The sequence below is a fragment of the Neovison vison genome, chromosome 13, assembly GCF_020171115.1.
Source record: "Neovison vison isolate M4711 chromosome 13, ASM_NN_V1, whole genome shotgun sequence".
NCBI lineage: Eukaryota > Metazoa > Chordata > Mammalia > Carnivora > Mustelidae > Neogale > Neogale vison.
In genome coordinates, this window is record NC_058103.1 from 85,953,865 (window position 1) to 85,980,399 (window position 26,535).

The following is a 26,535-nucleotide window of genomic DNA, read 5'->3' on the forward strand; positions in this document are numbered from 1 at the left end:
ATGAGGAAAGAGTAGTAAATCACATATGTTTAAATCTGAGATATTAGGGCACCAGGATGGCTCAGTAGTTTAAATGTCTGACTCTTGATTTGCACTCAGGTCATGATCTCAGGGTTCTGAGACTAAGCCCCATGCTGGGCTCTGCACTGGGCATGGAGCCTGCTTAAGATTCTCCCTCTTGGAGAATAAATGAAACAAGATGGGATTGGGAGGGAGACAAACCATAAGTGACTTGTAATCTCACAAAACAAACTGAGGGGGAGGGGGGTTTGGAGAGGGGGGACATTGGGGAGGGTTATGTGCTGGGGTGAGTGTTGTGAAGTGTGTAAACCTGGCAATTCACAGACCTGTACCCCTGGGGATAAAAATATATTATATGTTTATTAAAAAAAAAAAAAAAAAAGATTCTCCCTCTCGGGGCGCCTGGTTGGCTCAGTGAAGCCTCTGCCTTCAGCTCAGTTCATGATCTCAGGGTCCTGGGATTGAGCCCCGCATCAGGCTCTCTGCTAGACGGGAAGCCTGCTTCCCCCTCTCTCTGCCTGCCTCTCTGCCTACTTGTGATCTCTGTCTGTCAAATAATTAAATAAAATCTTAAAAAAAAAAAAAAAAGATTCGCCCTCTCCCAATTTGAGAGGTATGGTGTGGGGCTGTGGGGATAGGGAAGGAAAAAATGAAACAAGATGGGATCGGGAGGGAGACAAACCGTAAGAGACTCTTAATCTCACAAAACAAACTGAGGGTTGCTGGGGGGCTGGGGGGGCTGGGTTATGGACACTGGGGAGGGTATATGCTATGGTGAGTGCTGTGAAATGTGTAAGCTTGATGATTCACAGACCTGTACCCCTGGGGCAAATAATACATTATATGTTAAAAAAAAAAAAAAGGTGTGGGGGGTGTGCCTGGGTGGCTCAGTGGGTTAAGCCTCTGCCTTCAGCTCAGGTCATGATCTTAGGGTCCTGCGAATTGAGACCCACAACGGGCTCTCTGCTCAGTGGGGAGCCTTGTTCCCCCTCCCTCTCTTTCTGCTTCTCTGCCTACTTGTGATCTCTCTCTCTCTCTCTCTCTGTCAAATAAATAAAATTTAAAAAAAAAAAAAGATTCTCCCTCTCCCTCTGCCCTTCCTCATCTCTCTTTCTCTACCTTCCCCCACCCTAGAAAAAAAAATTTTTTGAGATGTTAATTCCTACTCTTTCTTTCATAACAAAACTATCCGTAGAGGAAGAGGATTCCAAAAGTGGACACTTGGTTACCTTTCAGGAGTAAGGAATAGAGCCACGGTGTATATGTATGTTTTGGGGACATGGAGGTATTTGTTTTGCTGGAACTGTTTCAACAAGCATCTACTATATATATATATATTTTAAGATTTTCTTTATTTGTCAGAGAGAGAGGGAGAAAGAGAAAGAAGACAGCAGAGGCAGAGGGAGAAGCAGGCTCCCCGCTGAGCAGGGAGCCCAACATGGGACTCGATCCCAGGATCCCAGGATCCATGACCTGGGCTGAAGGTAGACATTCAAACAACTGAGCACCCAGGTGTCCCACACTAATTTTATTTTTTCATGCTTTTTTAAAAATATATTTATTTATTTGAGAGAGAGCAATAGAGTGTATGTGCACACAAGTGGGAGAAGGAGCAGAGGGAGATGGAGAGAAAGGGAGAAAAACAGACTCCCTGCTAAGCACGGAACCTGATGTGGGGCTTGGTCCCAGGACCCTGAGATATGACCTGAGCTGAAATCGAAAGTCGGAAGCTTAGGGATTAGGGTTAGGGACTGTTAAGTGTCTGCCTTAGGCTCAGGCCATGATCCCTGGGTCCTGGGATCAAGTTCAACCTTGGCTGGGGGGGTGGGGGGAGGGGGGGTCCCTGCTCAGCAGGGAGCCTGCTTCTCCCTCCCCCTGCTGCTCCCTCTGCTTGTACTCTCTCTCTCTGGCAAAGAAATAAACAAAATCTTCAATTAAAAAAAAAAAAGAAGGGGCTCCTGGGTGGCTCAGTGGGTTAAAGCCTCTGCCTTCAGCTCAGGTCATGATCCCAGGGTCCTGGGATCGAGCCCTGCATCGGGCTCTCTGCTGAGCAGGGAGCCTGCTTCCCTTTCTCTCTGCCTGTCTCTCTGCCAAATAAATAAATAAAATCTTTAAAAAAAAAAAAAAAAAAGAAGAAGAGTTGGACGCTTAAATATTGACCTACCCAGATGCCCCTCTACTATTTTTACTGAAAGAAAATAAATCCAAACGATGTATATATATATATATATATATGCCCTTCTGACTTAATTCCAAAGTGGCAGTATAACAATGTTTCATATTTCACATGATTGCCACTAAATGTGGCAACTTCCCCTTCAAGAAATTTCCAGCCAAGTAATTATAACTGTAGATAAAATACTGAGTTGTATAAATGCCCACATTACAGAACTGACAGAATCATTTTTCAACCCATTTAAAAGGTACCTAAAATAAAAAAAAAAAATTATACTATTGTTACTTGTTTTTACTTGGTTCCCTTTTCTAATATACTTTCTAACTAATGCACATCTCTTCTACCCCTTTAAAGAAGAGGTATCAGTATTATAGTAGAGGGGCTGGAGTCAGAACTCCCAAATTGACACTCTTATCTCCGAGTAAGCCTGCTATAACCAGAAAAGTCAGAACACTTCCCACCACAGATAGGCCAAGTAGCATTTGCATATTCAGCAAAGATTAAGTGCTTACTCCCTGTCAGGCATTATTTTTTCTTCTTTTTAATGATTTTATTTATTTATTCCAGAGAGACAGAGAAGCAGAGGGAGAACGATAAGCAGACTCTGAGCTGAGTGCAGAGCATAATGCAGCGCTGGATCTCAGGACCCTAGGATCATAACCTGAGTCAAAGTTAAGAGTCGGACACTCAAAAAAAAAAAACAAAAAACAAAAAACAAAAACAAAAAAAAAAAGAGTCGGACACTCAACCAACTGAGTCACCCAGGCAGCCCAGGCAGGCATTATTTTCAACTACCCACTTGACATCTCCCCTTAGATCCATCACAGACAACTTTAAACTCTTCACCTTTAAACTTCATCTTCCCCCAGGTTCCCCATCTCATGCCAGGAACAATCAGTCATCAAGTCCTCTCGTTTTATCTTGAATATTCCTTTCCACCCAATCAAAAGTACTTCAGTTGTCTCTGTAAGTACCAAACCAGTCCAAGTCAGGCATTCATTCAGCAACCACTGACAGGATACCTGCTGCACATCAGGCATTGGCCTAGGTGCAGGGATATTATAGTGAACAAACAGCCTTGCCTGCCTGGAGCTTCCATTCTAGTGGAACTAATGCTTTCCACCATCTCTCACCTGGACTCCTCTCTCTGCCCCCTAACTGATGTCCCTTCTCCAAATTACTTTCCACATAACAGCCTAAGCAAAGTGTTTTTGTTTTTCTTTATTTTTTAAAAAAGATTGTATTTATTTATTTGACAGAGAGAAAAATCACAAGTAGGCAGAGAGGCAGGCAGAGAGAGGAGGAAGCAGGCTTCCTGCTGAGCAGAGAGCCCAATGCGGGACTCGATCCCGGGACTCTGATATCCTGACCCAAGCAGAAGGCAGAGGCTCAACCCACTGAGCCACCCAGGCATCCCTTTGTTTTTCTTTAGAGAGAGAGAGAGAATACACACACACAAGGGAGAGCACAAGCAGGGGGAGGAGGAGGCTCCTGGCTGAGCAGGGAGCCTGACGTGGGGCTGGATCCCAGGATTTGGGAAGCACAGCCTGAGCTGAAGGCACATGCTTAAAAGACTGAGCCACAGGTGCCCCTAAGCAAACTTTTTAAAAGACAAACCTGACTACCTCTTCAAGCTTAAAAATCTTCAGTGGTTTCTCATTACCCTCAGAAACAAGTCCAAAGTCCTTAACACTGCCAACATGGCCCTACCAATAACTTTAAAACTTTTTAACCCCAGCTCACAGTAAGATAAATTCTACCTCATGAGCCAGTATACTCGTACATGTATATATGCAAAATACAGGTTACAGAAAACAACACTCCTTTTTACTAAGTCTGACCATGATGTTTTCTTTTTTAAGATCTTTTTTTAAAGTAATCACTGCTCCCAATACGGGGCTCAAACTTACAACCCCAAGATCAAGAGTCACATGCTCTACTGACTGAGCCAGCACCCCTAATGTTTTCTATTTGATTCAATTTCATTTTCATTTTTAATGCTGGTTTTGATTCACTAAACTGACTTTTCCATCTTCAAAGGCTCCAAACAGGGTCTACTGAAGTTTCATCTGTACCTTCTCTCTCCAACCTGTTATATATACTCCAGTCGCTGTGTGTTTCTTTCAGTTTCATTAGGGTGCTAGGTCCTTCCTGCCTCAATGCTTTTGAGCATGCCAGTCCCTCAACCATGAACACGCAACACATCTCTGTACTCTTCATCTCCTAATCTTTTCCTTAACACACATTCCAAATCTGTGTGTTACTCCCTCCAGAGTAGTCTAGGGCCACTTGCCATGCTCTCACAGTATCACTGCTCTTCCCTCACAGCCTCTAATGAAACTGTGATGAAATGACTCTGAGCAATGCCTGCCCCACACTCACCCCCTCCTCTCTGTCTCCTCTAATCTCCTTCGAAGTGGAAACTGCTTCCATTTTGTTGACCCAGTAGCCTCAGTGCCTAACACTGTCTAACACATTTGTTCAAAGATAAACAATCTCTGCCCTTGGGGATCTTACAGTCTAGGAAGGGAGCAATAAATACACCAACAGATCTGGTGTTGAGTTTTTCCTAAAAGCTTCTCTGTTAGAGCTCCCATGAGACTCAATCTTCCTGCACAGAAAAGGTGAGTGAAATTAACAAATGAGTTACATCAAGCTGGATGCAACATTAGGACACAAATTAAAAGCTTCACAAGCAAGGTGCTTGGGTGGCTCAGTCCTTAAATATCTGCCTTTGGCTTGGGTCATGATCCCAGAGTCCTGGGATCGGGTCCCACATTGTGTTCCCTGCTCAACAAGAAGTCTGCTTCTCCCTTTCCCCTGGCTTGTGTTCACTCTCTCACTCTCTGTCAAATAAATAAATAAAATCTTAAAAAAAAAAAACAAAAACCCAAAAACCCAAAACCAAAAACTTCATTCTTCTCGCAAGTTTTTCATCCTAGACTTCTACGAAATTCTGTTCTAATATAAAAAAGACCACATGGGTGCCTGGGTGGCTCAGTCAGTTAAGCGATGCTTTCAGCTCAGGTCAGGATCCTGGAGTCCTGGGATGAGTCCCACATCTGGCTTCGACACCTCTCATGTTCTCCCTCTCTCTCTCTCTCAGTCTTCTCTCTCTCACACAAATAAATAAAATCTTAAAAAAAAAAAAAAAAAGGGGGCGCCTGGGTGGCTCAGTGGGTTAAGCCGCTGCCTTCAGCTCAGGTCATGATCTCAGGGTCCTGGGATCGAGGCCCGCATCGGGCTCTCTGCTCAGCAGGGAGCCTGCTTCCTCCTCTCTCTCTGTCTAACTCTCTGCCTACTTGTGATCTGTCTGTCAAAAAAAAAAAAAAAGACTACAAAAGAGGCACAACTTTTATATTTCGCAATTTAAACTCGCTGCATGGCTTCAGTCAGTTAAGCATCTGCCTTCAGGTCAGGGTCCTGGGATGAGTCCTGTGTTGGGCTCCCTGCTCAACGGGGAGTCTGCTTCTCCCTCTGCCTCTCCCCTGGCTTGTGGTCTCTCTTCTTCTCTCTCAAATAAACAGAATCTTTAAAAAAAAAAAAAAAAAAAAAAAAAAAAAAAAAAAAAACTTCCCAACTTTTATGTGGAAGGTTTATGGAAGAAGGATAATTTGTAACAATGGTATTTTTCTTTTTACATATATCTAAAAATAACTGCTAGAAAATATTTACGGGCCTGTTCTTTCTTTCTTTTTTTAAAAAAGATTTTATTTATTTATTTGACACACAGAAAGAGAAATCATAAGTAGGCAGAGAGGCAGGCAGAGGAGGGGTGGGAAACAGGCTCTCTGCTGAGCAGAGAGCCCGATGCGGGACTCGATCCCAGGATGCTGAGATCATAACCTGAGCTGAAGGCAGAGGCTTAATCCATTGAGCCACCCAGGCGCCCTGGGCCTGTTCTTTCAAAGACAAATTTAATTATTGCTACTTCAAGTATCATAAGCAGAGAAAAAGAGGACATGACAACATCACCATTTTAAATAAGAGAGGATATTATGAAATAAAGCATTCCAGTACGCAAGTAGCCCAATTTTTTTTCTTAAGGCAGAGTAAAGTTTTTTAAAATACTGAGTTGTATTGATCTGAACAGAGAACGCTATTCCTTTATTATCTTGGATGCTTTTCATTTTATAAGACACTGCATAAATATTATTCTCAATGACTCACATCCATTATACCCATGAAAGTACATGACAGGGTAGAAAAACAAAAACAAAAACAACAAAACCCTAGGTTTGCCTCAAACTCTTTTCCAAAAGGCACCAAAAGCAAGTATCTTAAGGATTTGCAATTTTAAAATGTTCAAGATGGGGCACCCGGGGGTGGGGGGTGCAGTCAGTTAAGCATATGACTCTTGGTTTTGGCTCCGGTTGTGATCTCAGGGCCGTGCGATCAAGCCCTGCATCCAGCTCTGCGCTGAGTGCAGAATCTGCTTAAGATGCTCTCTCCCTCTGCCTCTGCCCCTCCTACTAGCTCTCTAAAATAAATAAAGAAATCCTTTAAAAAAATGTTGAAGGGTATGCCCAACATAAAAAATAAGATCACTACGAGGTCACATGTAAAAAAGAAATCCTTCAAATTCTCAAAGGTCTGAGTGTTTAAAATCTTTCAAAGTTAAAACAATTTAAACTACTCCAATTCAGTTCCTACATACCTCTCGTCCCATCATGAAAGGAAAAAAGGAAATAGGTCTCAATAAAAAGCATCCCAACAATTCAAACAGCTTCGAGATTTAGAATAGCCAAGAGCTTTGCTACCTCAAACACCTTTGTCCAGTTTTCTTCCTGTGCACACACTATAGACGGGACAGAAGACTATTTCTCTCCCAAACCACATAGTGTCTTACCAAAAAGATTAGCTTGCACACAGACAGTAGTCTCAGTCGTTAATATAAATGAGTACCTGGGCTGTATTTAGTAAAAGTGCAGAGTCCAGGGCTCTATCCCCTGAGGGTCTGATTCAGTAGGTCTTGGATGGGAGCCCCTGCAAAGTACATTTTAAACAAGCAACCCAGGCAGCTTCTGACACAGATGTCCTCCTCCCACCATCAGAAAAAATCAGCATAGTAGGTTCACCTGCCTTACCTTCAGCAAGGACTAAGTTGGAAATAACATTTCTAACATAATGACTTCTACTCCCATCTGGAAAACCTGGGAACAAGGACCTCCTTTTCTTTTTTTTTTTAAAGTTTTTTTTATTTTTTGTTTGACAGAGAGAGATCACAAGTAGGTGGAGAGGCAGGCAGAGAGAGAGAGAGGAGGAAGCAGGCTCCCCGCTGAGCAGAGAGCCCGATGCGGGACTCGATCCCAGGACCCCGAGATCATGACCTGAGCCGAAGGCAGCGGCTTAACCCACTGAGCCACCCAGGCGCCCCAAGGACCTCCTTTTCTAACTGCTTCACTCTTACACTAGACATTCAGAGATTTCTTATGGTTTTGTCTTTTCCACAAGGACCTTACAGTAGATAGCAAATATGATGTTATACCCACAATGAAGACCTAGAACGCATCTTGGTTAGAAAGGCCCAGATGCACTGATTTTATTCTGAGGATTCCAAAGACCCCCAAACCAGCCTGACTTTGATTTTCTCCTAAAGGTCTTTGGTGAAAACTTCTAGAGGGCAGAGATCTTTGTTTTTCACTCCTCTGAGAGCCTGGTGCATTGCTGAACAGACAGAAGGCACAGGCGCCTCTGTTAGGATGTGCAGGGAAAGGGAGTTTTGATCTGGTTCCCATCTGATAAAAGAATGCCACCTAACCGTGGCTGAAGAGAAGAAAGTTGAAATTGCTGTTAAATTCTATTAGGTATTACTTACAAATTTTATGCTAATTTCTTTTTATAAACAGAGCTGGGTTTAAAGTTGCAATCCTTTCCAGTGTCCACTTTGGAAGAGCTAGCTCTTTGTGGATCAGGTAAAACCTCTCTACCACAAAAGGGAGCTCTGAACTCATTTCATTTGTTAGAATTCTGTGGGCAATCATTACAGACAGAGTAATTTGCAGCTTAGTTCATTCACCATCAGAACAGATGTCTTAGAGTGCTTTACCAAGGAAGCTCCCAAATAATCTTTTTAATTGTTATAACAATTTCCTCCACCCTACTGAATGTACTTTACAAACCTGAATTCTAGCAACAAGTAAAATGACCACAAAACATCATTCTAATTTTGCACTCTGAAAAATTAAAAGACTAACAAATTGAGCTGGTATAGTGAAGAGTATGTGCCTTACTATCGTGCAGATTTGGAGTTCAAATTCTAACTCTACCAGTAATAAGTTGTGTGAATCTAGGTAAGTTTCTTCTTCAACCTCCATCTTCCTCATATGTAAAATGGAGAAAATAACACAAAGTTCACCATAATCTGAAAACTGACATAAATAAATAAAGCACTTGAGGTGACTAGTTCAACCCAAGCACTACGTAAATGGTAGCTGGTGTTTTTACTGGAAATACCCACATTTCTAAATTAAAAAAAAAAGAAGAAGAAAAAGTTCTAATCCTCCTAAGTACCAATCTAAAATTATCAAACTTTTCCAGCCAAGAATCTATTTTTTATATTTTTGTAAATTTTAGGAGCCTTTCATAAATTTCAGGAGCCTTTCAGTGAGAACATTTTCAACTTACCTTTCAATACCTATTCCCAATCAAGGTTTTCTCCCTTTGATGAAACCCCACTACTTTCCCACCTCCATACCATTTTCAAAACAGTCCTCTTTTCTTAAACACATTTCCAGGCCCTTCTTAAAGTTCACCCATTTCATGCCCTAATACTTTAGTACTGAGACCTGTGGCCTAATACAAAGAACCCCCAGGAAGCCATTTATACAAAAGCCTTAGTTTGCAAGTGTTCATACCAATATTAATTCTTACAAATACTTGATCCTTTTAATAGCACAATTAGATACTCAAGGCTAATACTGTATCTAGAGTTTACAGTTACAGACAAAAGATACATAGCTAGAAAACAGCAGAGCCAGCCTAGAACTCAAAATTTCAGATTCTAAATTCAGTACTCTCTCTTTTTAACTTATAAAGCTACTACCTCTTACATACTCTTTGTATCATTTGTTCACAAAACATTGTTGGGGGGGGGGACTCTTTCAATCTTCTAGTATCACTAGAGCACTGCTGTAAAGGACACCTTCCTCCCTACAATATTTTCTAGAGCATAAAAACAGTTCAACCCCAAGACAGTGAGACCAAAAGTTACTTTCAATCCTGCACAATCCTCAAGTAAGAAAGAATTCTGGGATGCTGCATGAAAAGAGCCAAGAAGCCTCAGTCATAGCCCTTCCAAGTTCTCCTATATATTTCTCCACTTTTGGCCTCTTTCCTTCTCCCAAGAGTTTTCTTTGGTCTGACATCTCAACGGGGACCCTTCTCAACCACAAACGACCCTAGCTGCCAAACAGATTTGTGCCCACAGCTAAGTATTCCTCATCAAGCACGGCATAAGTTCCCTGGAACGTTTAAGGGTGTCTCTCCTCCAGGTCCACACCTCTAATCTGAAAAACTTCATCTTCCAGAGCCCGCACCATCTCGCCCCCCGCCCCCACCACCCCCACACTCACCCTTGCACCTCCTCCAAAACCTCCCAGCCTCCCTGGTTGGCGGGCGATACTTCCTATCTCTCCGGGCCCGGATCGCCGGGCCTGCAGCCCGCCGCCCCGATCTGACCCCGGCAGATCATGGACCCCTCTGGTCCCCCGAGCCCGAGGCCCACCAGCCTGGTCCCTGCCCCGCCTCCCAGCCCAAGGCGCCAAGTCCTCGGGGTTCCGACTCCAGGCCCCGGCCGGACTCTGAGGGCCCCTGGTGCTGCGGAGAGGACAAGAAAGAGATGGCAGCGGAGATCAGGGCACGGAGTGGGCCGGGAGCTCCGGCCGGGAGGCCCCGGGCCCGGCCGGCTCCAGGCTCCCGTGGCCCGGACTCAGCCCTCCCGCTCCGCCGGCCCGCGCCTCCGCGGCCTGCCCTCACCTGATCCAGGTTCTCATCGCTGCCGCTGTCCTCCGTGTCCGAGTCGATCACGACGCGGCCTTTCCGCTTCTTTACCATGGTGGTCCCCCGGCTCCCACGCCGGACGCCGCCCGGACTCCCCTCTTGCCCGCCTGCCAGTGGGACCGCCACTGCCGCCGCCGCCGCCGCCGCTCGACCCACACAAAGGCGACCGCGCATGCGCGCTCCGCTCCGCCCCTGGCCCCGCCCCCCGCTCGTCGCACGCCGTTCGCCGGCGCCCGGTGCCCCGCCCTGCCCCACCCCCGACGCAACGTGGGAGGCGGTCCCCAGTACAGGGTTGGGTTCCGGGCAGTGGACAGTGGTTCCGTACTCTGCTCCGGCCTCTGGAAGATTTGGGTGTGTGTCCTGTGCGGGGCTGAAGCTTGGTGTGCTACGTACCTGTATTGAACTGGCGCTGCAATCATCTGGGTCTGCTCTGACAAGCCTTACAACTGGTCTGCACTGATGGAGTGTCAAGTGCGCCGTCAGGGGCTTGCCCGCCTGGAAGACACAAGTTGGCTGGACCACGCAAAGGGCACCGGTCAGGGATAAAGCCTGCCTACCTGGGCTGTGCAGGTGACACCTGAGCTGGAACGTGGAGAATGCATCCGAGTTACCCAAAAGAAGAATAGAAGGAAGGTTGTCCCAAGCAGAGAACTGCATGGGCAAAAGCCTGTAGATAATTGAAAAAATTGGGTTCAGGGAACTGAAAGTTCATTATGGAACAGGGAATATGGTGTGTGTGGAGGGACTCAGGAGCCACAACCTTCAGTGCCTAATAAGTTATATTCAGAAGTTTGAACCTCAGTATTGAAAGATTTTAAACTGAAGAACGACGTTATTAGCTTTATGTTTTAAAAAGATTACTCTGGGAGCAGTGTGGCGAATGAATGAGAAGGAAGGGAGCCCAAGGGCGAGGAGGCCACTTAAGCTGTTGGTGTCATTATGACAGGCGATGATGGTGCCCCAAAACAAAGAAGAGGCAATGCAAATGAAGAGAAGTGGATGGATTCTGCATAATTTGGAAGGTAGAATTACCAGGACCTGAATATTATTTGGGAGAGAGTGTAAGGCGAGGTCCCAAGCACAAGTGATGTCTTAGATCCTGGCTTAGGAAGCTGATGGTGTGTGGGCCCTTCATCAATATGAGAAACACAAGTGTAAAGGAGGTTTGGTGGGGCGCCTGGGTGGCTCAGTGGATTAAGCCACTGCCTTCGGCTCAGGTCATGTTCTCAGTGTCCTGGGATCGAGCCCCGCATCGGGCTCTTTGCTTGGCGGGAGCCTGCTTCTCTCTCTCTCTCTCTGCCTGACTCTCTGCCTACTTGTGATCTCTCTCTCTGTCAAATAAATAAATAAAATCTTAAAAAAAAAAATAAAGGAGGTTTGGGAAACTGGTATATGAAGGAAAAAAGTTCAGTTTTTTGCTTGTTGAGGTCAGTTAATTATGTTTTTTTTTTAAGATTTTATTTATTTATTTGACAGAGAGAAATCACAAGTAGACAGAGAGGCAGGCAGAGAGAGAGAGGGGGAAGCAGGCTCCCTGTTGAGCAGAGAGCCCGATGCAGGACTCGATCCCAGGACCCTGAGATCATGACCTGAGCTGAAGGCAGCGGCTTAACCCACTGAGCCACCCAGGCACCCCGAGGTCAGTTAATTAAAAGAGCAACCTCAGGGGCACCTGGCTAGCTCAGTCTGTAGAGCATATGATTCTTGACTTTGGGGTCATGAGTTTGAGCCCCATTGGACATAGAAATTACGTTAAAAAATAAAGGGCAATTTCAGAGGTGATTTCTTTGTGGGAATTAGAATATGAGGTAGGGAACATTAGCAGTAATAATTTGAAAATGTTCTCAAAACTTTTGGGGAGTCATTAATTCCTTGTTCTGCAGTGAACTTGGGAGTTAGATCCCAGTCCTCCCTGGGCATTACTGGACACAGGCAAGCTGATAAGTTTTTTCTCTCCGGCTCCCTTTTTCTTTTCCCCTTTCCTGTCTAAATTTTATTTTCTCCAGTAAGTTATAGTATCATAAGTGTGTATGCCTTAGAATAGAAATAAAAGAATATATCAGACTTAGAGGAATCCCTGGAACTAAACACATACCAAGATATCCAATTTGCTGCCAGTTAGCTTGAAAATGCATTCAGGATTTAGAGAAAATTAAGGCTTAATTCCCTTTTTACTCCAAAAGATTTTTCCTAGGATATAACCCCTTGACCTCTCTCCTCCAACATAAACTTGGAACTGACCCCATGGCAAGAATGACTCAAATGACCAAGCCGGTTTCCCTATCTCTAGCCACCCTGAAGTTTGATGCCTTTCTGTGAGGACCCTCTTTACATGTGTTAATAGAAGAAGACCAGGGGTCACCTGGGTGGTTCAGTTGGTTAAATAACAACTCTTGAATTCAGCTCAGGTCATGATATCAGGGTTGTGAGAGCCCTGTGTTGGACTCCACGCTGATGGTGGAGACTCTCCCTCACCTTCTCCCTACCTCCCTCCCACCTTGCCCACTCTCGAACATGTGCTCTCTCTCTAAAAAAAAACTTAAGGGGGGCGCCTGGGTGGCTCAGTGGATTAAGCCGCTGCCTTCGGCTCGGGTCATGATCTCAGTGTCCTGGGATCGAGCCCCGCATCGGGCTCTTTGCTTGGCGGGAGCCTGCTTCTCTCTCTCTCTCTCTCTCTGCCTGACTCTCCACCTGCTTGTGATCTCTCTCTCTGTCAAATAAATAAATAAAATCTTTAAAAAAAAAAAATAAATAAAAAAAAAAAATAAAAAAAACTTAAGGGGCACCTGGGTGGCTCAGTGGGTTAAAGCCTCTGCCTTCGGCTCAGGTCATGATCTCAGGGTCCTGGGATTGAGCCCCGCATCGGGCTCTCTGCTCAGCAGGGAGCCTGCTTCCACCTCTCTCTCTCTCTCTGCTTGCCTCTCTGCCTACTTGTGATCTCTGCCTGTCAAATAAATAAATAAATCTTTTTTAAAAACCTAAAACTTAAAAGACCATAATAGGGGCACCTGTGTGGCTCAGTTGGTTAAACCTCTGACTCTTGATCTCAGGGGTGTGAGTTCAAGCTCCATGTTAAAAGACCGTAATATTGTCAGTGACCTATGACTGCAATTAAGAAAGATAGGCTTTAGGGCACCTGGCTGGCTCAGTTGGGAGAGTGTGCAACTCTTGATCTTGGGGTTGTGAGTTTGAGACCCATGTTGAGTGTAGAAGTTACTTAAATAAATAAAACCAAAAAAGTATATTCTTTATTTGAGTGAAATCTATTGATTTTTCTCTTTCTTCAAGGAGTCATCAAATGATTCATATACTGAAGTTAGTCCATATTGAGAGTAAACAGTGTCTTTTTTTTTTTTAGATTTTATTTATGTATTTGACAGAAGTCACAAGTAGGCAGAGAGGGACCCTGGAGCATGACTTGAGCCAAAGGCAGAGGCTTTAACCCACTGAGCCACCCAGGCGCCCCTTTAAGATTTTATTCATTAGAGTGTGCACACAAGTGTGCACGAGCGGGGTCAAGAGGAAGGTCAGGGGGAGAGGGAGAAGCAAACTCCTTACTGAACAGAGAGCCTAATGCAGGACTCAATCCCAGGACCCTGGGATCACGACCTGAGCCAAAGGCAGATGCTGAGCCACCTTGATGCCCCGAGAGTAAGCAGTATCTAGATTGAATGAATAAACATATTATACTCTCAATTTCCTCTTGAGTTGGCTTTCCAGAGAACCCAACCTGTGCAAGTTTTCCCTTAGTAAAGTGAGGATAATGATTATATCTGCCTCTTTGGGTTGTAATAAGGTTTAGATTAGTTAACATGTGTTGAAAAAGTGCTTCGAGTACTTCCTGGCAAAGAGTAAGCACTCAGTAAATGCCAGCTATAATTGTCTAGGGAGGAACTGTAGGAAGAGGGTTGAGATAGGATTTTTATTTTTTAATTTTTACACTTTGATGCTGTTTGAGCTTTATACATTGAGTATGAATTTTTTATCATAATGATTTTTTAAAATATTTTATTTATTTATTTGTCAGAGAGCACATGCAGGGGGAGTGGCAGGTAGAGAGAGAAGCCGACTCCCTGCTAAGCAGGGATTCCAATGCAGGACTAGATCCCAGCACCCCAGGATCATGCCCTGAACTGAAAATGGAGGCTTAGCCCACTGAGCCACCCAGCCATCCCTCATAATGGGTTTTTAACAGTTTTGTGGAAGTAGAATTTTTTTCCTCCACTATAAAAATTATTCCTACTGGAGCACCTAGCTGGCTCAATTGGTGGAGCATGCAACTTTGGATCCCAAGGTTGTGAGTTCCAGCCCTACAGTGGGTGGAGAAATTACTTAAAAATAAACCTTAGGGGGGAAAAAAAAAAGAAAGAATGTGGTAATATGTGCGTGTATGTGAACATTGAGAGCAGGTCTGGGGAAACCATTACTGTGTATGTTTACCGTGATTTTTCTGTTTTGTTTTAAAGGTTAGATGGAAATTTTTTTTAAAAGATTTTACTTATTTATTTGAGAGAGAGAGAGAATGAGAGGGGAGAGGTCAGAGGGAGAAGCAGACTCTGAGCAGGAAGCCTGATGTGGGATTCAATCCTGGGACTCCAGGGTTATGACCTGAGCCAAAGGCAGTTGCTTAACCAATTGACCCACTCAGGTGCCCCCCTCCCTTTTTTTAAAAAAGTAGGCTCCATGCCTGGCATAGAGCCCAACTGCCTGGGTGGCTCAGTGGGTTGGGCGCCTGCCTTTGGCTCTCGTCATTGTCTCAGGGTTTTGTTTGGGATCGAGCCCTGCGTTGGGTGCCCTGCTTCTCCCTCTGCCTCTCTCTCAAATAAATAAATGAATAAATCTTAAAAATAAAAAAGAGGGGCACCTGGGTGGCTTAGTGGGTTAAAGCCTCTGCCTTCAGCTCAGGTCATGATCCCAGGGTCCTGAGATCGAGCCCCAAATCGGGCTCTCTGGTCAGCGGGGAGCCTGCTTCCCTTCCTCTCTCTCTGCCTGCCTCTCTGCCTACTTGTGATCTCTGTCCGTCAAATAAATAAATAAAATCTTAAAAAAAAAAATAAAAAAAGAGGGGACACAACCAATTGAGCCACCCAGGATGGCTACACGGTCCTACACAGTGTTGCAGGGTCCTTCTTTTGGTTAGTGGACCATTTACTTATTTATTTTTAAGTTTTTTATTTAAATTCAATTTAATTAGTATGTACTGTACTATTAATTTCAGAGGTAGAATTCAGCCATTTATCAGTTGCATACAATACCAGACCTTTTCTTAATTAATGAGTTGAGGATCTGAAAATTAGCTCAGATGCAAAGGTGGGAGAAGGATGTCACTTTTTATTGGGGCAGCTGTCCTCAGCCCGTTAATCACCCGACCTTGATTTCTTCTGATTGAAAATTGAAAATTAACCCTGTTAGCCCTTGGAGATGCTGTATTCTGTTAACCATCTCCATAAGTCTCTGAGGTTCAGGCAGCCTTGGCTGTCACGCTGCCCTTTCTGCTATTAGAATAATTGTATCTACCTGGCTTCTTAACTACCTGGTAGTTAAGTGCTGCCACGTGGCCTCTTGTTGCAAGTTCTATCACCCCATTACTGTTGTGAGCCTGGTTTTGTAACAGTCTCTCCTACTGTCAGTCCTGACCTGCATTTTTATTTATTTATTTATTTATTTTTAAAAGATTTTATTTATTTATTTGACAGAGAGAGATCACAAGTAGGCAGAGAGGCAGGCAGAAAGAGAGAGGAGGAAGCAGGCTCCCTGCTGGGCAGAGAACCCGATGTGGGACTCGATCCCAGGACCCTGAGATCATGACCTGAGCCAAAGGCAGCGGCTTAACCCACTGAGCCACCCAGGCACCCCCTGACCTGCATTTTTAGCATGTAGTAAAATTTCAGTGATGCTGTTGCAGCTCTTTACCATCTCATTCCCTGTGGCTTAGTAAGTGGAGTATCCTCTTGATCTTCCCATGGAACGTAATCGTTCAGTGGGATTTCCAGCCTTCCGACAGTACATCTACTTCACTGTACTTCCCTGAGTTTTTATATCTGTTCCTACACAATGTGTCCTGGCAGTTTTGACATTCCCCCCCCCCTTTGTATGGGTTGTAGTTTTTCATGCTCCTAAGAGCCATTCTGGTTGCATTTCCTAGGGCCTTGGCAGAGTGATAACTGTTTTATCTCAGGAGAATGTTTCCAAATCAATAAATTCTCCCTAACCCAATTTTATGGTCTGGTCCTCTTTTTTTTTTTTTTTTAAAGATTTTATTTATTTATTTGACAGAGAGAAATTACAAGTAGATGGAGAGGCAGGCAGAGAGAGAGAGAGGGAAGCAGGCTCCCCACTGAGCAGAGAGCCCGATGCGGGACTCGATCCCAGGACCCTGAGACCATGACCCGAGCCGAAGGCAGCGGCTTAACCCACTGAGCCACCCAGGGCCCTGGTCTGGTCCTCTTGATTAAGCACCTGCAGAATCCAGTCCCTTGTTACTCCCCCAGCTCCTGGCATTTTATATGTGGCTAGTTCTTGCAGCTCCTTTGGGGGATAGCACCTTAATGAGTCCCAATAAATCCCTCACTGGGTTATGTACTGTTTTAACTTTGATATCAGCCTAGTATCCAGCAGGGAGGTAAGAGCAGACTTTGAGAAGGGTACCTGCAGTCTTACAGGGTCTGGTCTTCTGCATTGTTTACAAAGAAGAGGGAAGCGCTAGATGATGGGCCATTTCTGCACATTCAGAGGGTGTAGGAGAAATTGGGAATTCAGGATCTTCAGGGGCACCAATCAGATATCTCCATCCCACATGTCATATTCCCATTATTTCCCAACTAGGGTCTTTAGCCAGCTTGCCTTGCTTGGGAGTTTAACATCATTGGATCTTAGACTATTCTAATAATTATCCTGGCCCTCAGCTTTCCCTGGCCTCCCACTACAGGTGATGAAGTCCTCTTCATATGCCCTTAAGGGGGCCCTCTGGCTTCCACATTTGGCTTTCAGTCACGGTGACCCAATTTCACTATTCTTATAGTTACTCTGGCCCCTGTATTTATTTGGTACATCCCACCAACTAGTACATTCCCTTCTGCCAGTATAGTATCCCTTATCCCTATTCACCAATGAATGGATCACCAGATCTTTATTTCCAGCTATGTGTTAAGTGACCTTGCTTCTATACATCCTTTCATTGCCTGCTTTCTTGGATCAATCCCAGTACCAATCGTTGTAGGTTGGGTTCTCCAAGAAGCAGACTCTGAGATGGAATTTAGTGTGCAGGATATTTACCAGAGAGTGTTCCTGGGAATTGACAGCTACAGAAGGAGAGAAAAGTGGGAGAAGTTGAGCTGTAGTGTGTACCTGACAAGAGCGTCAACTAATCACATGGGTAAGCTGAAGCCAAAATAGATGGTCAGTTGTCCCACACTGCGCTGAAATGTTCAGACCTTTATCGCCCTGCCTCAGTCATTCATTAGATATAGGCCATGTGGGAAGGCTGTGACCTTGAGCACAGGGTCTCTCTCTCTGTAGTTAGCTAGATGCCGAAATATCTGAAAGCTAAAGGCCGTCAGCTGGGCCAGCAAGTCCTCTTTACTGGATGTCACATCTCTGTGTCCTTCTGGACACTGAGGCACAGAGAGGTTCCCAAGGCCACACAGTAAGTAATGGAACATATCTGACTCTAGGGTGGCGCTCTTTTTTTTTTTTTTTTTAATTTTTTTAAAGATTTTATTTATTTATTTGACAGGCAGAGATCACAAGTAGGCAGAGAGGCAGGCAGAGAGAGAGGAGGAAGCAGGCTTCCCGCTGAGCAGAGAGAGCCCGACGTGGGGCTCGATCCCAGGACCCTGAGATCATGACCCGAGCCCAAGGCAGAAGCTCCAACCCGCTGAGCCACCCAGGCGCCCCTAGGGTGGCGCTCTTAACTGCTGTCAGCAATTCTGTGCCTCTCCCTGGTGTGGCAGATAAGCAACTCCAGCCTGCTAACCTGGAGCAAACAGGAACCAGCCGGCAGGAAAGAACTTTAGGGGAAGGCAGGTGCAGGAGCAAGATCATGAATGTGGTCAAGATGGGGTAGGTAGGTATAAACACAGTAGCCAGAAAGGGGGGGCAAGGCAAGGGAGAGAGTTATTTTCTTTTCTTTTAAGATTTTATTTATTTATTTGACAGAGAGAGAGAGATCACAAGCAGGCAGAGAGGTAGGCAGAGGGGAAGGGGGAAGCAGAATCCCCGCTGAGCAGAGAGCCCGATGCGGGGCTTGATCCCAGGACCCTTGGATGATGACCTGAGCTGAAGGCAGAGGCTTAACCCACTGAGCCACCAGGTGCCCATCTTTTCTTTCTTTAAAAATTGCTTGCTTACTTGATTGATTTGAGAGAGACAGAGAGAAGGAGAGTGAGAACACACATGCACGTGCACCCCTGAGCAGGGGTAGGGGCAGACTCCTCCATGAGTGTGGAGCCCCAACACAGGCCCCATGGGGGCTTGATCTCATGACTCTGAGATCATGGCCCGAGCAGAAAGCAAGAGTCGGACACTTCACCAACTGAGCCACGCAGGTGCCCCAAGGGAGAGTTTTCTGATGCTTTTCCAGAGCTGCAGGATAGAGGGGCCCCGAGCAGCTGCCACGTCCTATCCATCACCCTGGCCATACTCTCCTGGGAACCCACGAGTGACTTTCCAGACTTTCATAGTTTGGAGCAAATGTCACTTCACAGCCTTCAAATCCATCTACATTGAGACCCCTGTTCTCCAAACAGCCCCCTTAATCCCAGAAGGTTTCCCCTTGTGGGACGAGGCTGTACTGCTTGGCTGACACAAGTATTCTTGGCAAACATACGTCTCATGGTAGGTTGTTAGTCAGTCTTATAAACCATGCTCTTTGGTTAGTAAGAAGTGGCTTCTCAGAGTCTGGTCACTTTTCAGTAACGAATTGAGCAGCTGACTTTGAGTAGAGAAGAGAGTGGCGGCCTGGGGAGACTCTGAACTCAGTGTTCCCCAGGCATAATACCATGCTTTTCTTACCCAGCTCCTTCCTTTTTCTCTCTGCCTCTTATCTCTCTGCCTTGGACTGGGTGACTCTACTTTTCAACCCAAAGTCATCCCCTAATGCCCCATTGTGAGTATGAGATCATATTTTCCCACCCACTACTCTGATGTACTTTGTGTTTATTACTACTAGCGGATGGCATGGTAAAACTCCTTTGCTGCACTGTGCTGTTGTTGTGTGGGGTTTTTGTTGGTTTGCTTGAAAAGGAGAAGATGGAGTACAGGAAAAAGAGGAGGAGGGAAAAAAGAGGAAAAGATGAAATCAAAAGGAGAGGAAGAGGGGCGCCTGGGTGGCTCAGTGGGTTAAGCCGCTGCCTTCGGCTCAGGTCATGATCTCAGGGTCCTGGGATAGAGTCCCACATCGGGCTCTCTGCTCAGCAGGGAGCCTGCTTCCTCCTCTCTCTCTCTCTGCCTGCCTCTCTGCCTACTTGTAATCTCTCTCTGTCAAATAAATAAATAAAATCTTTAAAAAAAAAAAAAAGGAGAGGGAGAAGGTCAACTCCTGCTGTGTGGAGGGCAGAGCTTAAGACCAAGGTTTCTTTCAGCATCTCCTCTGGGGTCTTTATTCATTCAACAGGTTTGTTTGGATGCCAGCAAGTGCCACACATTTCTAGATTCTGTTCCCTTGAGTAAAGTATAATTTGGAGAGTTGGGTGGAGAATGTGAGGTGTATTTCAATCACTCACAGGTCCTTTTAAATTTGTTTTGAAGTACAAAATTAACACATACCTGTTGTAAATAACAAATTCAAATACAGCAGTGTATTTCCTCCCAAAGACGAAGCTCTCACCCTCATACTCCTTCTCTCCCAATCTCACTCCCTAAGAGTAACTGTAGGACCAATTTTTTTTTAAAAGATTTTATTTATTTATTTGACAAAGAGAAATCACAAGTAAATGGAGAGGCAGGCAGAGAGAGAGAGAGAGAGAGGGAAGCAGGCTCCCTGCTGAGCAGAGAGCCCGATGCGGGCCTCGATCCGAGGACCCTGAGATCATGACCTGAGCCGAAGGCAGCGGCTTAACCCACTGAGCCACCCAGGCCTGTAGGACCAATTTGATACCTATTGTGCCAGACCTTTTGGGACACATAGGTAAACACATCCAAAAACAGAATTGGGTAATATGTATTATCCTATAACATAACCTCTCTCAGCAGTGTTAGACTGGCTTGACAGCCAGCCCTAGGGGTACATAGGGGTCTGAGAAAACACCTTGGGAGACTACAAGGTAATGTCTACCTCCATCGGCCTGCGTGCATGTATTAAGTTGCGCATGTCTAATGAGACCTGGGCTTCCTTGCATGCAAGTGTTCCCTCTGCTAAGTGAGAACTGATTTTCAGACGTTATGAAGACAGCCCTATCTCTGGCCTCTCTCAGTATAGCTGCATGATTCATAACCTTTTGTTCCTACCTCAGTACACATAACAGATGCTCTCTATATTTTAATGTATATACCCTGAATTGTCCTCCATAATCAAAACACACACACACACACACACACACACTTCAAGAAGGCACGTCAGAATCCCAGTGAGTGAACAGGATGTTTCCATAAGGATAATCTTATATCTTTTTTTTTTTAAGATTTTATTTATTTTGAGAGAGAGTGAGAGAGGGAGCACAAGCCGGGTAGGAGCTGAGGCAGAGGGAGAGAGAGAATCTGAAGCAGATTTCTTGCTGAGTATAGAACCCAACACAGGGCTCCATCTCACAACCCCGAAATCATGACCTGAACCAGCCAAAGCCAAGAGTTGGACACTTAACCAACTAAGCCCCCCCAGTTCCCCCAATAACCTTATGTCTTTAAAAATTATTTTTATAAGTTATTTGGTGACTTTTTAAAGTATGATTATTCATTAATTGAGACCTGTATCAAAACTGATTGTGACACACTCAGAAACAAGAATACAAATGAATTCCGTAATTTAAATTCATACTTTATCAAAAGCCAAACTTGTGGTTTATTTAGCAACACAGGATTCCCTGACTTACACATTGAGGTGTCACACATTCAACTGAGCACCTGCTCGATGCCAGGCACTGAGCCGGGTGCCAAGAAACAGAGGTGAACAATGTACCGTCCGTGGTTACGATCTAATAGACTGGTTATTGAACTTTCCTAAGAAGCACAGCAAAGCTTATTTTCACTCAGGCAAAGTCTGTTACTGTGGCTCTCAGAGATGCTCTAGAACCACAGTCCTCTTCTTGTTGGATTAGCGATGCAGGGGATTTCAAAGTTGTGGTGCATCCTTCTCAATAAATGCTTTCACAATAACTGCAGCAGGGAGAGAGAATATCGGATGGTCTTGAAACTGAAATGAAATGCTCTGGCCTGAAATTGATAAATGTCACTTCTCCTAATCCTTTGGCAAGAACTAGTCGAATGATTGCCTAATCATAAGGAGGCAGGGAAGTGTTATCCTCTGATGTACCTGGAGGGAGAGAAAAACTAGATTTTGATGAACACTTGAAAATTCTACCTTGTATTAATAATTATATGACTTGATCATAACACATTTCATTTCCTACTGCGGGTTCCAGTAAAAAACTCTGAGAAAATGCTCAGCCACTTTCTTCTCTCTCTGCCCTCCCCACACCCAGCAGTCACAAGAATTGTGGAGAATTAGCAGACCTGTACTCAGAGGCCAGTTCTGCCACCCCCCTGCTTCTGTGAAAGTCAGGTCACCTAATCTCTCTGAGCTTCACTCTCATCAGACCTCTGAGGGGAGAAATAGTATCTGCCTTACGAGATTGTGGTAAGGCATGAGAGACATGATATGGTAAATTTCTGGATCCAGGCTTGACTCTGTCTGTGAATTTGGTCAGTAGAAATTGTCCCCCTTTTGTCAAGAGCTCTTACATTTTTCTAGATATAATGTCTGTTGCATAACTCCGTGCCTTTGGGCTTGTGTGCTTCCTTATCTGGACTTATTTTCCTCCTCTCATCTGCCTGTTAAACCCTTATCTTAGGGGCACCTGGGTGGCTCAGTGGGTTAAAGCCTTTGCCTTCGGCTTGGGTCATGATCCCAGGGTCCTGGGATTGAACCCTGCATCAAGCCCCGCGTTGGGCACTCTGCTCAGCAGGGAGCCTGCTTCTTTTCCTCTTTCTCTGCCTACTTGTAATCTCTGTCAAATAAATAAATAAATCTTGGGGCGCCTGGGTGGCTCAGTGGGTTAAAGCCTCTGCCTTCGGCTCGGGTCATGATCCCAGGGTCCTGGGATCGAGTCCCACATCGGACTCTCTGCTCAGCGGGGATCCTGCTTCCTCCTCTCTCTCTGCCTGCCTCTCTGCCTACTTGTGATCTCTGTCTGCCAAATAAATAAAATCTTAAGAAAAATTTATAAAAATAAATAAATAAATAAATAAATAAATCTTAAAAAAAAACAACCTTACCTCAGTACTCAGATCGCGTCCTTCCTCTAGGAACTGCTCCCCAAGGTGAGCAAATAAGCAGTTACGATACAGAGGAGTGTGGATAATGAACAGGTACCCTGTAGAGAGCCTGCAGATGTGGTTCGAATCCCAGCTCCACCACTTCATCAGCTATGAAGGCCTGTGACTAGCAAGTGACTTAACATCTCTAAGACTAAGTTTACTCACCTGTGAAATAGGTAGGACATTCCTACTTACTTCACAGGGTCATTGTGAGGATTAAAAGGGAAAATGCCCCCCAGATGTTAAATTCACTGTCTGGCTCCCAAGTGTTCATGACACCCTTCTTAGCGCCACCCCTGTACTTGGTACCTGCCTCTACTGTAATTTCTCTCGCATTGTGCTGCTCTTGTTTGGTGCCATGCCCTGTGCTAGACTATGTACTTGCTGAGCATTGTCCCAGAGTACAACAATAATATCGAGATTTTTTTTCTTAATATCTAGCTTGGGAGTTTTAAAAAAATTCCAAGGATTATGCTGAACACTTTACATATATTATCTCACTTATTGTTACTGTCTTTTTTTAACATTTTATTTATTCATTTAACAGAGAGAGAGAGAGAGATCACAGGTAGGCAGAGAGGCGAGGAAGCAGGATCCCCACTGAGCAGAGAGCCTGATGCAGGGCTCGATCCCAGGACCCTGAGATCATGACTTGAGCCAAAGGCAGAGGCTTAACCCACTGAGCCACCCAGGTGCCCTTCACTTAATGTAAATTGGAAATTCCATCAAGGTCCTGCCACCCGCTAAGGTTGGCCAAGTCTGGACAACACCTCTGCCTCTTTTCTCCCTGCAACTTAGCTGACTGCTGAGCTTTACTCATTAATGTCCTGATATGTAGCAGCTTCAGTGTCCTCTGGTTCTAGGTTTCCAGATGATGCTTTGAAGGTTCATTTCATTTGAGTAAGGGAACCTCTCTCTTTGTTGTGGCCAGTTCTTGATCTGCTTCACTTTGTTTCTTTTGTCATATTATTTCTGGTGTTTGGCCGCCCTGTGTCTACAAATAGATAAACTGTTCTCCTTGTCTCCATTTCTAATTTGGGTGCCTTTCAGTTTTGTTATGAACAAAGCTACAGTTAAGCTCTGGTGAAGCCCACTACAGAGGAGCTCCTGGGAGGCTAAGAAAGAAGACGGCAAAGACCTGGCTGGGTTAACCCTCCCATAATGCCTCCATCCTCTCTCTTGCCTGCCATTCTCATGGCCTTCCTTCTTGATTTGATCAATGTCCCTCCCTTCAGCCTCTGCTTCCCCACTGCTAATGAATACACACAGGGATTCCTATACTTAAACAAACAGTTAATGAATAGGGGAATGCAAATCAGAACCACTATGAGATACCTCTTCGTACACTTTAGGATAGCTCTTATGAAAAAACAAACAGAAAATAACAAGTGTGTTGAAGAAGTAGAGAAAATAAGACACTTGTGCACTTCTTGTAGGAATATGAGATGGTGCAGTCACTACAGAAGACAGAGGGTGATTCCTCAATTTTTTAAAAAAATTAATGTCCACATCCAACATGGGCTCAAACTCATGACTCTGAAATCAAGATTTGCATGCTCTACTTACCGAGCCAGCCAGGCACCCCTGATTCCTCAAATATTAAACATACAACTACCATTATGGGTTTAATACCTAAAAGAAGTAAAAGTAGAGACTTGAACTGATATTTGTACACTCATGTTCATAGTAACATTGTTCACAATGGGCAAAAGGTGGAAACAAGCCAACTTGCCATCAATAATGAATAGATGGGGCAGCTGGGTGGTACAGTAGGTTAAGTGTCTGACTCTTGGTTTTGGCTCAGGTAGTGATCTCAGGGTCCTGGGATCAAGCCTAGTTGTCAGGCTCTGCGCTCACTATGGAGTCAGCTTGAGATTCTCAGCCCCTCCCCGGTAAAATAAATAAATCTCAAAAAAGTGATTTAATAGATAAATTAAAATGTGGTAAATAGATACAACGGAATATTAGTCAACCTTGAAAAGGCAGGGAATTCTTTTTTAAATTATTTTTTAAAATTTTTTATTTATCTATTTGAGAGTGAGAGAATCCATGAACAGGGGGAGAAGCAGAGAGAGGGGGGCAAGCAGACTCCCTACTGCGTGGAGAGCCCAACATGGGGCTCGATCCCAAGATCCTGAGATCATAATCTGAGCTGAAGACAGATGCTTAACTGAGCCACCCAGTGGCCCCAGAAAAGGCAGGGAATTCTTTTTTTTTTTTTTTTTTTTTAGATTTTATTTATTTATTTGACAGAGAGAGACACAACAAGAGAGGAAATAGGCATGGGGAGTGGGAGAGGGAGAGGCAGACCTCCTGCTGAGCAGGGAGCCAGATGTGGGGCTCAGTCCCAGGACCCTGAGATCACGACCTGAGCCGAAGGCAGAGGCTTAACCCACTGAGCCACCCAGGCCCCCAATAAATGAAATCTTTAAAAAGAAGAAAAGAGGGGCACCTTGGTGGCTTAGTCATTAAGCCTCTGCCTTCAGCTCAGGTTATGATCCCAAGGTCCTGGGATGGAGCCCCACTGCGTGCTGCCTGCTCAGTGGGAGGCCTGCTTCTCCCTCTCCCACTCCCCCTGTTTGTGTTCCCTCTCTTGCTATGTCTCTCTTATGTCAAATAAGTAAATATCTTTAAAAAAAAATAAAAATAAGAAAAGAAAAAGAACCTGTCTGTGTTCAGAAATTTATTAAAGTGGCACCAGCAAATGCTTGATCTTCATGCTGCAGATAGGAATAACCCCAAGAGAAGAACAGAAAATTTATTTTGTTTCATGGAAAATCTGTGTAGACACTCTCTGTCTTTGTAATTATGTGACGCTTCTTACCTAGTAGTTTGGCTTCCCCGGCAGGAGGGAATGTCCTGGATAGACGGCCTCGGCTCTCAAATTGGGCCCATTTTTTGTTGTAGATGAATAAATGGACATTCTGACTTGTTATTTCCCTTCTTCTGAAGTTGCTGGGCATGAAGTAATCCTCTGAGGAAACAAATAAAACTAAGTTCCTGGACTAGCAAAGCAGAGATCGAACCATGATCTGTAGTGACACCACCGTGATCCCAGACTCCCCTGAGGTAACATTCCTTCCTGAGATACTTCAGTTCCTTTGCCTGGATCATACCCTCATTGTCATCAGACTTGATGGGACTCCACTGAGAGATGCAACTGTTGAATCCTATTTAAAATAATATTGAAATATTTTTTTTTAAGATTTTATTTATTTATTTGACAGAGAGAAATCACAAGTAGATGGAGAGGCAGGCAGAGAGAGAGAGGGAAGCAGGCTCCCCGCCAAGCAGAGAGCCCGATGCGGGACTCGATCCCAGGACCCTGAGATCATGACCTGAGCCGAAGGCAGCGGCCTAACCCACTGAGCCACCCAGGCGCCCCTAAAATAATATTGAAATATTTTTTGCTGACCTGTGCCACCACAGCCCTTCCTGAAGGTTTTCACGGAGTTTTTCTTTTGTTTAGCCTCCTGAGGCAGCCCCCACCCTGGGTCTAAAATTGTGCAGATTACTGTAGAAAAGTTTATTTTATTTTTTTTTAAGTTTTTTTAAAGGGCGCCTGGGTGGCTCAGTGGGTTAAGCCGCTTCCTTCTGCTCGGGTCATGATCTCAGGGTCCTGGGATTGAGTCCCGCATCGGGCTCCCTGCTCAGCGGGGAGCTTGCTTCCCTTCCTCCCTCTCTGCCTGCCTCTCTGCCTACTTGTGATCTCTCTCTGTCAAATAAATAAATAAAATCTTAAAAAAAAAAGTTTTTTAAAAAAAGATTTTATTTATTTATTTGACAGAGAGCGAGAGATCACAAGTAGGCAGAGAGGCAGGCAGAGATAGAGGGGGAAGCAGGCTCCCCGCCGAGCAGAGAGCACG

General features: G+C 44.8%; 1 protein-coding gene across 1 annotated transcript in view; it reads right to left on the reverse strand.

Annotated features, from left to right (window-relative positions):
* The window catches only part of RTF1 (RTF1 homolog, Paf1/RNA polymerase II complex component), a 56,288-nt gene extending 45,916 nt beyond the window's left edge, over window positions 1-10,372 (reverse strand). The window contains exon 1 of the mRNA XM_044229685.1: window positions 10,175-10,372. Coding sequence (XP_044085620.1) covers window positions 10,175-10,372 — 198 coding nt within the window. The remainder of the gene's footprint in view (window positions 1-10,174) is intronic.
* Between the last annotated feature and the right edge of the window lie 16,163 nt (window positions 10,373-26,535).